At 41.4% G+C, this 13,455-nt stretch overlaps 1 protein-coding gene across 3 annotated transcripts in view; it reads left to right on the plus strand.

The window, feature by feature from the left end:
- The window catches only part of LOC132830138 (disks large-associated protein 2-like), a 297,766-nt gene that overhangs the window by 211,046 nt on the left and 73,265 nt on the right, over positions 1–13,455 (plus strand). For all 3 annotated transcript variants that reach the window (XM_060847644.1, XM_060847645.1, XM_060847646.1), the window contains one exon: positions 5,964–6,184. In XM_060847644.1, coding sequence (XP_060703627.1) covers positions 5,964–6,184 — 221 coding nt within the window. The remainder of the gene's footprint in view (positions 1–5,963; positions 6,185–13,455) is intronic.

Here is a 13,455-nt window from a genome sequence, read left to right on the forward strand (position 1 = left end):
CTTCCCACCTGTCCGCTGCACCCTCCCCTCTGACCTATCACCTTTACCCCACTCTATCCATGTATTGCTACCTTCCCCCTAGCAACACACCCCCCACCCACCCATTTATCTCTCCGCTCCCAAGGCTCCCAACCCCATTGCTGACGAAGGGCTTTTTGCCTGAAACATTGATTCTCCTGCTCCTCGGGTGCTGCCTGACCTGCTGTGCTTTTCCAGCACCACACTCTCAACTATAAAATCTAGCATCTGCAGTCCTGACTTTCGCCCCTGTATAACCTGCACTTATGAAAGCAAAAGGAATTTTGGCCTTTTTTGCTGGGGAGGGTGGTTGGAATTTAAAATTAGGAATTTGTTTTTATAACTGTACAGGGTGTTGCCTTACCTGGATTACTGTATACATCGTTGTCTTGTTTTTAAGAAAAAACGTACTGACATTGAAGGCAGTTCAAAAAGAAATTCATTCGACTGATTCATGGCATGAAAAGGTTGACTTATCAAGAATGGCTAAACAGGTTAGACCTTTATTCTGTAGAGGTTAGATGAATAAGGAGTGATCCTTTTGTAACGTACATGATTCTGAGGGGAAAAGAAAGGGTAAATGTTGAGAAGGCATTTCCTGTCATGGGGGCATCTCAAACGAGGGGACATTGTTGTAGAATAAGGGTACACTTATTTACAACTGAAATGTGAAGGAATTTCTTCTCCTCGAGAGTGTTATGCATTCTGTCCCCCAGGGGTGAGAACTGAAAGTATTTAAGGAAGAATGGATAGATTTTTGAAATATTATGGAGTTGAGGGTTATGAGGAACAATCACAAAAAGAGGATTTGGAGATTGGGGTAGGTTAGCTATGATCTTATAGAATGATAAGGCAAATTTGAGGGATTGAATAGCTTACTCCTGCTCCTATTTTTCATGTTCTGTGCCTTTTTCTCTTATCTATCCAGCTGTAACTAGATAATCACCTGCAATGGCTTTGCGTCCTACCTTATTGTTGTATTTCACAGAAACAGACCCTTTGATCCAACTCCCTCCATACCATCCAGACTTCCCAATCTGACCTAGTCCCGTTTGCCAGCGTTTGGCTCATATCCCTCTAAGCCCTTCCTCTTCATCGACCCATCCAGATCCTTTTAAATGTTGTAATTGAAACACACTATTTCATCTTGTGTCTCCCAAGGATTTAACTTTAGTATCCCTCCTATTTCTTCCACATGATGCCTCCCAGCAAATCCACCTGAAAACATAAGCATGGCATTCAACAAATGAGACTTCAATCCCATGGCATCAATGTTGACTTCACCAGTTTTCTCATTTCCCCTTCCTCCACCTCAACCCAGCTCCAACCTTCTAGCTCAGCACCGCCCTCATGACCTGTCCTACCTGCCTATCTTCCTTTCCACCTATCCAGTCCACCCTCCTCTCTGACCTATCACCTCCATCCCCACCCCCATTCACCTATTGTACTCAATGCTACGTTCTCCCCACCCCCACCCCCCCCCCCCCCTCTCTCATTTATCTCTCCACCCTGGAGGCCCCCTACCTCTATTCCTGATGACTGGCTTTTGCCCGAAATGTCGATTTTCCTACTCCTCAGATGCTGCATGACCTGCTGTGCTTTTCTAGCACCACTCTAATCTCGACTCAGTAGACCTTCCCACCTACCCTGTGCTGTCTGCAATCTTACAGACAGTATGCATAGGCCTTCCTGCTCCCACTGTGGGTCTTTATAGACCAATTAAGTACCACTTACTGCAACAGTTTTCAGCCAACAGGAGGAGTCATGGATAGAGAGGAAGCATATTAAATTACTCTGCTTGGGCTGGAAGTAGGGAGAGGAGAGATCTCACTATAATACTGGACCACTTACAATGTTTGACACTCGTCTACCAATCAACTCATTTCCTCCCGAAAGCATGCCCCCAGATACTGTCTCCCTCCTGGAATTGAACCTGAACTGAAGGTGACTTCCAGCAGTGACTGCCATCCATAGTGGTGACCCTGAGACAGTAAGATTGACCAGCAACTCTCTGAAGCTGAATCGCCTCCTGAGTGAGAGGCAGAGATTCTACCTCCAGCTCATTAACAGCTCTAGGGGTGTTAAACACTACAGAGTGCTGACATCAGTAAGAGTTGCAATCCTTATCCTCTCTTCATGTGAGGAAAGACATTTCCACCTTAAAACTCTGCCCCACATCCCTACCAACACCGAAAATACCTACTTCTCCCCTCTGTTACATCACTTTGTTTTTATCCCTGCCTGAGCCTGTCTGCTGTTCAAACCCTCACCAGTGACTTGTTATTTCCAGAACGAATTAGTCCTGGCTAGCCTCTCATCTTCTATGTCATAAGCTTGAACTCATCGACAATCCTAACGTTGAATTAAATCCCATTAGTCTGTAATCTCTGTACTCTGTGACCTTCAGATGTGACAATGCTTCAGTTTTAGAATTCCCCCCACCCTTACGTTCAAAGACTTCCACGGTCTTAACAAACCTGTCTCTGCAACATTCCCTAGGCTTACAACCTTCCAAGATCCCTACCCCCTGCAAATACTGGCATCTAACACACCCCTCATCTCACTAATGGTTGTAGCCTTCTACTGGATAATCCCCAAACTTGAGAATTCCATTTGTAAACGATACCAGAATTTCTACTCTCTTCTCCTCTTTAAGAAATTCCTTCACATCTCACTTGTACACAAGTGTACCTTTATTCTGCAACAATGTCCCCTTGTTTGAGACGCCTCCATAACAGGAAATGTCTTCTCAACATTTACCCTCTCTTTAAGCCATACTTAAAATCCTACAGCTTTGCCAAAGCTTTTGGTCAACTGTCTTAATAGTTCTTTTCAAGACACAGTGTTGGATTTTCTTTGAAAATGCTCCTTGGGATATTTTGCTATGTTCAAAGTGCTATATAAATGTAAAAGATGCCAACATTTGCAACTGAAAGGTGTAAGAAGGCATCTACCCGCATGGTGAACATACACACATCCAAACTGGGAGGAGAAGTAAGTCACTTGGTACTTTGAGCCTACTCCACATTCCTGGCTGATCCAAATACTTCACATTCCCGCCCACCCTGATCATCTTTCACCACCTTGCATATCAAGAACCCATTAACTTCCATCTTAAAAGTATTCAGAGACTCTGCTTCCACTGCCTCTGGTGGAAGACAGATCCAAAGACTTATGAATAAAAACCGAAAGAACTCCAGATGCTGTAAATCAGAAACAAAAACAGAAATTGCTGGAAAAGCTCAGCAGGTCTGGCAACATCTGTGAAGAGAACTCAAAGTTAACGTTTTGGGTCTGATAACCCTTCCTTCATTGAAGAAGAGTGATTGGACCCAAAACAATAACTCTGATTTCTATTCACAGTTGCTGCCAGACCTGCTGAGCTTATCCAGCAATTTCTGTTTTTGTTGCCAAAGACTTACAAACCTCTTTGTAAACAAAAGAGTTTTAACTCTACTCTGAATGGACAACACTTATTTTAAGAAGTGACCCCTAGTTCTAAATCCTCCCACAAGAGGAAACATCCTTTCCAAACCCATCCTGCCAAGAACCAACAGGATCTTATGTTTTTAAAACAAATCATCCTTTACTCTTGTGAGCTCCAGTGAATACAAGATTGTTCTTTCTCTATAAATCAATTCACTTACTCCAGGTATTAGCCTTGCAAACCTTCTCTGAACTGCTTCCAATGCATTTACATCTTTCTTAAATATGGAGACTGATACTGTACAAGTAAAGGAATTATCAATCTTAGTATGAAAATAATATGCTTGCAAGGAAGTCTAACCCAGAGTGATTTCTGTTAAAAAGCGCTTGCATTCGATGAGCCCACTGTCAGACTGAATATCTGCTCTGTAACAATTGCTCCTGTGAGATCATCAATCAACAGTGCTTGATTGTACAAACATATTGAGACTTCATAAGCTATGCTTTTATTACTGTTTAATTTGAATTCCTTTTTTGAAGAGGTTGTCCCATCGTCAGAATAGACAGCAACAGAAGTAGAAATCTAAATTCAGCATTTGGAAACAAATGTTCCTCTCAGTGATATAAAATGGATGGTTTTCCAGTCAGATACAGTATAAACGTTGTGTCAGAGAATTAAAGTTGCCTGTAAAATTCAGAGCATTGTGATATTCTTGCTCATTTATTTTATGTTTTCTCATTTGCGATATTTTTGTTTCACCAGCATAATCACAATTGAACGTGCATGCAGCTGACAGTGTAGCACATTCTTATTATTGCACAGAAGTGATAGCTTAGATCATATCATCAAGTTCACAAGGGTTCAAGCCCACAATCTTCTGATTCAGGAGTAAATCACCAGCAGCTGAGGCAAACCAATACAGTGTTTGAAAAGCAAAACCAAGCAAACATGTTGTGGAGGTGCAGGTGTTGGACTGGGGTGGACAAAGTCAGAAGTCACATGACACCAGGTTATAGTCCAACATATTTATTTGAAATCACAAGCTTTTGGAGCACTGCTCCTTTGTCAGGATTTCTGACTTAATCAAACATGTAATCAATGTCCAACTTTTTTTTGGCCAAAACTATGATGTCATCTTTTGCCCTTGAACAAAGTTGCTGTTAAGGGTCAAGTGTCAACCACATTTGAAGCCATGTGGATGGTGGATACCCTTTCTTTAAGGACATGAGCTAAGTGAGTCTTTACAGCAGCTGATGCTGGTTGTCATTGTCATTGTTACTGAGATAAGCTTTAACATTCCAGATTTACTAATTGAACGTAAATTTTGCGAAATCCACATTAGGATTTGAACTCAGTTTCCAAAGCTTAAGCCTGAGCCTCTGGGTTGCTAGACTAGTGACACTACCACAGCACCACTATCTCCTCCTTAATATAGAGAAGTTTCTTATAAATGCCTTTGTGTCTGTGGTAATAAAGTTTACTTTATGAACAAGAAGCAATAGAACAGACCAGTGGAAGGACAAGCATTTGAAAATTGCATGTGGTTGGTTTGGATGTAGCTATGAAACATCTGGATGTATTGAAATCACTTGGATAATTGTAGGGTAGATCCACTTTGGATTGATGTGTGTATATTTGTCTGCGTTCTGCTTCTGACAACTATACACTAACTGAAATCAGAAACATAGATTTAATGTTGGTTAATTAGATCCTTATTTTCAAGGATGACTATTCTGGGCTTTGTGTCGATTCCTGATGTATATAAATTGGCTCTGTTAGACTTGGCTCACTTGCAGCAGCAATGAGATCACGGCTAAAGTTAGTTTCCAGAGGTTTAAACAGGATTAAAAAAATAAAGAGTTTTCAGTAATAAGAGGGTTTAAAAAGTCATTCCTTTTTCTAAAAAAAAAGCATTCTTGGATGTGGCATCTGCTGTCAAGGATAGAATTTGCTGACCATCTGTATTTGCCCTTGAGAAGAAGATGGTGGACCATCGAGAAGTGCTGTACTCTTGAAGGTGAAAATGCTCCTGTTATACTACTAAATGAAGAATTTTAATATGTTACTGCAGTGAAAATGAAGGAAGGCGGCATATGTTCAAATAATCTGCAGAGCAGAAAGCGATGCCTGTACTGACAGGGCATCAACAGGCTGTTAAAATTATAAAAGCTTGCATCACACTAATGACAATGTTTCCCTGTTGTAATGGTATTTTCTCCCACTGATTGAGGGCAAAAAAAACTGACATCTTTTTCAAAGCCAGACTGTGGGCTATATCAGTGTCCTTGTTACAAAACCAAATAAGACATTCTGCCTACATACCTTTTCAAAAAGGCATTCATGTCGCTAAAGTAACACCAAAATATAATTTGTTGTAAAATGAAAAATAACTAGTCAAGAGGTGATGGGAATATAGTGCCCATTTTGCTCCATAAAGATATATTCTTTCAGTCAGCAATGTTCCTCACAGTACTTGATTTAACTCCTGCATCTGTTCTGTTTTGTATTGATTGTTCAGGTGCCCCAGGATGAATGGGGTGGTGGGTATCCGGGAGTGAACAAAGACGGTGAAATTCCTTGTCGGAGAATGCGCAGTGGCAGCTACATCAAAGCAATGGGCGATGATGAAAGTGGAGACTCTGATGCAAGCCCAAAGATGTCACCCAAAGGAGCTTCTCGGCATGAGAACTATCCGAAATTGTTAGGTGCAGGAGGCAGCAGTGAGCCAAGTCGCTCAAAGTAAGATTAATGCAATCCCAACAGCATGGGATCTGTTGTCATGTTTTTTTTGTTCATTGGGTTTCATAACCTTGGTTCCAAAATCTGTTGTATAGTCAGGATATAAACTAATGACATGAATGTTTCAGATGAATGGCATCTAGAGAGACATACCCAATTCACAAACAAAAGATGCATTTTTTGTAGGGAAGCTTTAATTCATACATTGGATGGTGACATTATCAGGGTCGAGAGTGTGGTGCTGGAAAAGCACAGGAGGTCAGGCGGCATCCAAGGAGCAGAAGAATTGATGTTTCAGGCATAACCCCTTCATCAGGAAACATCGATTCTCCTACTCCTTATATGCTGCCTAACTGACTGTGCTTTTCCAGCACCACACTCTCGACTCTGATCTCTAGAATCTGCAGTCCGCACTTTCTCTTGGCAAAGTTATCCGGACTCAGTGGGGAATACGGGATGGTACAATTGACCTCAATGTCTCCCTGGAGTTTGGAAGGGAATCACAACCAAGGTTTTCACTTGAGATAGCATTAACGCTCTGCATTTGTGGGTGGCCATTGTTATGGACCAGACCAAACCCCCTCAAAATATATTAAGATAATAGCCTTGACCCTAACTTTTCTTATTTTAAATGTAAATGTAAGGCATTGTATACCAGATAAAATTCAATTGGTCAAACTACTTGACTTTAAGAAAAAACTCACTTTATTTTTGCACTACAGTTCAAATACAGACAAAATAAAAATAAAATATTTAGCTTATCTGTAACTCTATTGAAATACTTAACAATATATTACATAAGTTAACTACCATTAATTAACTGTTCCAATATAGTAAAATCTTATAGAAACACCTTTGACAAAGGCAAATTCAGTAAGGTAAATTGCCTCACCTGCAATTCCAGCAGCAGAAAAAGAACTCCAGCTTTTAGCTGTAACTGAGAGAGGAATAAGAGCTTCAAGATGCCACAACTGCTACTGAAAGTTAAAACTAAAAGTTCTGGTTCTTTGGGAGCTTGACCCCACTCATTCAGGCTGCGTCTATTGCTCCAACTTTAAAAATAAAACAAGCTCAGTGCCTCTGTCTCAACCTTCCCTCACAAAAAAAACCAAGACAATATATATCTCTTAAAGCCATGGTATTGTCACACCATAAAGTTCAGGACTGCAATGAGTCCAATGCTCCAATGCTTCCTGCAAATGGATAGCCACATAGTGGCAGATGTGAATAAATCTCTAGGTTTCCAGTTTGGAAAATTGCACTCAAAATGTACTTGAAATTATATTGATTAGCTTCATGTTTTAAGAGTGCACTAAAATTAATTTGCATAATCTCAGATGCATTCTTTCATGAATCAACACAATTGATAGGTGTAACAAAACGTAATTGTTTCTTTTATCTTCTTTCCATTTAAGATATGATCCTAATGCTTTGATAACTTGGTGCAATTTTATTAAGATAGCTGAAAGAGTCCTCATGAGCAGAAATAAATCGTTTAATAAAGAAATGCAGCAATCCTCCAACTGCAAATAATCTGATTTTGTCATTGAAAATGACTTTTAAAAAGCTTTAATGGATAATTTAATAGCTTAGTTAGTGTAATTCAGGTGATTTCTTCATAAATTAAATATCATTTCCTATGAAAAACATTTCAAAAGTACTTAACAATTGACTATCTTTCCTGGACCAGCATGATTGGTTGAAATTACAATTTTTGAATGCTTATGGATAGGACCTGGTTGGAAGCTCTGGATTTTAAAACTGTGTATATACACCATAAAAACATAAGCTGCTATTGCCGTAAAACTGGTGCATTTAAAATGGGAGTGAATTCTGAGCTGGTTCATTGATACTACTGACATTGTATTGCTGTTGTTGGTGATTCAAGTGGAATGTCAAATCATGCCTTTATCTTGGTAAACCAGATAAAATCTATTGGCTTGAGAAATAGTTTTTGACTTATCCAATTGTGCATTATGTTCTTTCATGAGTGGGGAAGGCAATGAAATGGCCTGTGCTTGTGTTTCTCTGTAATTGCCCTGAACATTTGATGCTTCATCTCAACCAACTGAATAGGGTGAGACAGAATTTATCAATACTAATGCGCTTCCCCATATATCTACTGCTTTTGCATCCAATGCAGTTTCCAGTTTTCTTAATTTTTGTAAATTCATCCAATTCCTGTTAAAAACAGATTACTTTTTTAGCATTTGGCCATGCAATGATAGTCTAGTTACTGGACAGTGGCAGTAAACACATGATTGCAAGGGACACGCTATCTGTTTCTGGGGGAAACCAATCTCTGCATGATGCTAATTGCAAAAGAATATCTCACATATCAGTGCACTTATTCATAATTTTTGCCAGAATTGCATATTCAATTAAATTTGCCAGTTAAAATATGCAGTGCATATCGGTACCTATCTGTTCACAATCTTCCAAAACAATGGGAGTAATGCTATAAAACAAATCACAATAAGTGCTTGCAATTTTTTTTTCTGATGATCTCAAATTTACAGGCTGCCATTCAATTTTACCTACTGGAATGGCCTCATCATAACAGGCCTATAAGTTGGCAAATGCTGGATAAAATGCTCTCATGTTTTGAACTGGGCTTGTATTCTGGTCAGGTACAATGGATATGAACATCCCAAAACTGGCAGAGAGAGGACCTCTGATAAAATGAGTTTGCGCAGGATCTGTCCCATTTCCGCTCTGTGCATGTCAGTAGTATGAAACGAACAATAATCCTGCCTGACATTTGACAGGTTCTCTCAGAGAAGTTGGGACGATGACCATTGTGGGAATGGGCAGTAGCTCACGGCGGTTTTTCAAGGGATGGCAACCAATCCAAGTCTGAGGCCAGGCATATCATTGAGCAGTGTAGATGGAGCTTTAACCTCCAGTTAGTTGCACATTTCTAGCATGGCTGATGCTGTCACTGACACAAAACAAACAGAAGAGAATAGCATAGCAATTTATCATCGCATGTATTTATGAAAATACAATGAGATAAGTCATCACAATTGGATGTCATTTTAATTATAGAAACTAAGAAAAGAAAGTGTTGAGACAAAGTTCGAACAAAGTTCATCTTTTGTTCCCTCCATGTCTCCTGGGATTCTGGAGTGGCAAAGGAATGCCATCACCCCCCTTGAGGCCACCAAAGCGAGGATTTCTGGACTGGACCCACCCCATTGTCATCGCTGAAGCCAGGGTAAGGAGGGACAGACCAGACCACCAAGTCGCCGACACTGAAGAGATCGCTTGAACTATCGCCACTTCACTCGCTGCCCAAAGCCACCACATTGTTTTCATAGCCACGAGGAACAAACAGAACCACCATCCCGCCACCACTGTAGCCACCACACCGCTGCCACCAGGAGCATCAGACCACACCCAACGATAATGAAGCATCCAATAAAGTGACAGCCATGAGGAACTCACACCCAAATCTGTCACCACCGCAGGCCCTGGCTACTGCCTTCCTCCACAGCAGCCACAGCACAGAAGAAACGGTGAATTCTGACACAAAGGGAAAAGAAGAAAGAAAAGAACAAAGAAGAATGCGGCTGGCTAGCTGAGCAGGAGCGTATGGGCACAGAGCCCGAACACATCTTACCTTGCCGCCGCCACCATCTTGTGATCAAGAAAAGGAATGTCCCACTCACAGCCCTGACCCTTTTCACTTTGAGAAGTACATAAGCTGCTAAACTTTGTGTGAAACAGTGATGTAACATAATAACCCATTCTTTTGACTCTCAATCTCCTGATAATGTTGGAAGTTCAGGCACTACCCTTGTATTTGATGCATTATGGAAATTTAGTATAATTGCTCCTGGAACTTCCACACATCTTTTGTTCACTGTGCTTAACTGCCCTTGTGAGGGCAGTGGTGAGACCCCATCTGAAACAGCTGCCATCCTCATGTTGTAACTACTGTGTTGCTAGGATGGGAGTCCCAACTTTGTGACTTGGAGTCAGTGGAGGAATGTCAGTCAAGTCAGGAGAGTGTGTGACTTAGAGCTGGTACCTTTCCCATACTTACATTCCCCTCGTCATTTAGGTGGTTCTGGTGGTGACTTTGGAAGGCACTGTCTAGAGAAACTTGGTGCACACTGTTACTGCCACATGTTACTGGTGAGGAGAGTGAATGTTGAAAGTCATGGTTGGGAGTGTCAATCAAGTGGGCTTCTTTTTCTGACCAACATTGAGCTTCTCGAATGTTTTTGGAGCTGCACTCATCCAGGCATGTGGAAAGTATTCTGTTACACACCTGACCTGTGCCTTATAGATGGTAGACTGGCTCTGGGGAGACAGGAGGTGACTTCCTAGACATAGAGATTAGGAGATGGATCTTCCTATGCCTTCATGCCTTCTCTGCCATTCCGTGTGATCATAACTGACCCTCTATCTCAACATGATATTCTCACTTTCTCTTTATATCCTGTGATGCCTCTAATATATTTAAAATGATCAGTCTCTTACCTAAATGTCAACTTTCTTTGGCAGTGAATTTCATACTTTGGCCACCCTACTAATAAAGAAATGTTTCTTCATCACTGTTCTAAATGGCGTACCCCAAATCCTGAGACCCTTGATTCTAAACTCCTCAACAAGGAGAAGAATCCTCCCTGCATCTAGTCTGTCCAGCCTTGTTAGAATTTGAAACATTTCAAATCAGATTCTCTCTCATTCTTCTGAACACTAGTGAATACAGGTCTCATCAAACCAATCTCTCATGTGACAATCCTGCCATCCCCGATATCAGCCTAGTGAAACGTTGATCTGCTTTTCAAAGGAATTTTTTATTCGCTCATGTGATATGGGGGTTGCTGATTAAGGCAGCATTTATTTTCCATCCCTAGTTACGCTTGAGAAGGTGATGGTGAGCTGCTTCCTTGAACCATTGCAGTCCATGTGCAATAGAATGACCCACAATGCCTGAGGGAGGGAATTTGAGGATTTTGACCCAGCCCAGCGACAGTAAAGGAAAGGCGACATATTTCCAAGTCAGAATGGTGTGTAGCTTGGAGAGAACTTGAAGGTCATGGTATTCTCATGTATCTGTGCATTTATCCTTCCAGATGGTAGTGAATGTGGGTTTGCAAGGTACTGTCTAAGGCTCTTTGGTGAAATTCCTGGTGAAATACCAAGGTATTTGATATGACTGTTCCAGTTTCTCTTAAATGGTAATCAACAGGATGTGAATGGTAGGGAATTCTGCAACAGTAATGCTATTTAATGCCAATGGAGATGGTGATTACTGGGCAAACATGTGGTATGAATATTACATGCCACTTCTCAGCCCAAGTCTGACTGTTGCTCTGATTTTGCTACATACACTTCAGTATCTGAGGAGTCATGAATTGTACTGAACACTTTGCAATTATCAGTGGACAGTCCCAGTTTTGAGTTTACAGGTCATTGATGAAGCCATTGAGGATGGTTGGGCCTAAGGCTATACTCGGAGAAGCTGTCCTGGAGCTGAGATGACTGCCCTCCAACAATCACAACCATCGTCCTGTGTGTTTAGTATTCCTATTTGAGAGTTTCGCCTTTGATTTCCATTGACTCCAGCTTTGGTAGGGGCTCTTTGATACCATGCTTGAGTCCTTATTGTCAAGGGCAGTCACTCATGCCTCTCTTCCTGGATTCAGCTCTTTTGTCCAGGTTTGAATACCAAAACTGTCATAAGGTCCAGAACTGCATGGAGCTGGTAGAACCCAAACTGAGTAAAGGTGAGAAGGTTTTGCTGATCAAGTACTGCTTGATAGCACTGTTTGATGAACCTTTCAATCACTTTCCTGATGGTGGCCCAGTTGCCATGTTTTTTTTAAATGATTGAGTGTAGTCTAACAGGACAGCAATTGGCCAATATGGATTTATCCTGCCTTTTTGTACAGGAGATTCCTGGGCAATCTTTCACATTTTTGGGTGAATATCATTGTTGTAGCCATACTGAAACAGGTTGGTTTGGGGTGTGGTTAGTTTGGGAACATGTCTTCAGTATTTCAGCCTTCAATATTTGCCGGAATGTCACAAAGGCTCCAACTTTTGCAGTGTCAGGTGCCTTCCATTGTTTATTGATGTTATATGGAATGAATCAAATTGGTTGAAGACTGTTATCTACAATGCTGGGGACCTCAGAAGTTGGCCAGGAGGGATCATCCACTCAATATCTCTGGTTGAAGATGCTTGCAAATACTTCAGTCTTGTTCTTTGAACTGAACTGGGTTCCATGTTTATGGAGGATGTATGCGGATCCTTGTTAGCTATTTAATTGTCCACTATCATTCACAATTGCATATGACAGCACTGCCGAGCTTAGACTAGAACCATTCATTGCATGATCTTCCAACAATTACTTGTTGGTGTTTTGCAGGCAAGTAGTTTTGTTTTGCAGCTTCATCCATTTAACATCTCATTTTTAGGTATGCCTGGTGCTTCTCCTGACATACCTTCAGTAGTGTTTGAAAACATTTCTGCTGCTATTGGTGGCCCACAATGCCTCATGGATGCCTAGGTTTGACTTGCTGAATCTGTTTGAAATGTAGCATGGTGGTCATGCCACACCTCACAATGTAAGGGATTCTCATTGTGAAGATTAGGGTGGTGCTGGAAACACTGAGCAGGTTAGGCAGCATCCGAGGAGCAGGAAAATTGACGTTTCAGGCAGGAGCCCGAAACATTGATTTTCCTGCTCCTCAGATGCTGCCTGACCTGCTATGTGTTTCCGGCACCGCTCTAATCTTGATTCTAATCTCCAGCATCTGTAGTCCTCACTTTTGCCTATTCTCATTGTGAAGGCGAGACATCATCTTCTGTGGGTTAGTCACTCGTAACAGTTCTGTCATGCGCAGGTGCTTCTGTGGCAAGCTGATAGGTGAGGCCAAGGTCAAGTCAATATTTTCCTTTTCTTAGTTCCTTCATCACCTGTCTCAGACTCGGTCTCACCACTATGTCCTTTAGCGACCAGCCAGCTGGGTCAATCATGGTGCAGCCAAGCCACTCTTGGTGATGGACATTGAAGATCCCGACATTCAGTGCCTTTGCCACCCTCAGTGTTTCATTCAAATGGTGTTTAACATGGAGGAATACTATTTCAGCAGCTGAGGTGTGACAATACTTGGTAATCAGCAAGAGGTTCCTTGCCCAGCTTTGCCCTCCTACATGAGAATTCATGGAGTCAATGTTGAGGACTCCCAGCACAGTTCCTTGCCAACTGTATACTGCACTCCCTCCCATCATAGAATGGATCAAACTGGCAT

Source organism: Hemiscyllium ocellatum, chromosome 30, assembly GCF_020745735.1.
Source record: "Hemiscyllium ocellatum isolate sHemOce1 chromosome 30, sHemOce1.pat.X.cur, whole genome shotgun sequence".
NCBI classification, from domain to species: Eukaryota; Metazoa; Chordata; class Chondrichthyes; order Orectolobiformes; family Hemiscylliidae; genus Hemiscyllium; species Hemiscyllium ocellatum.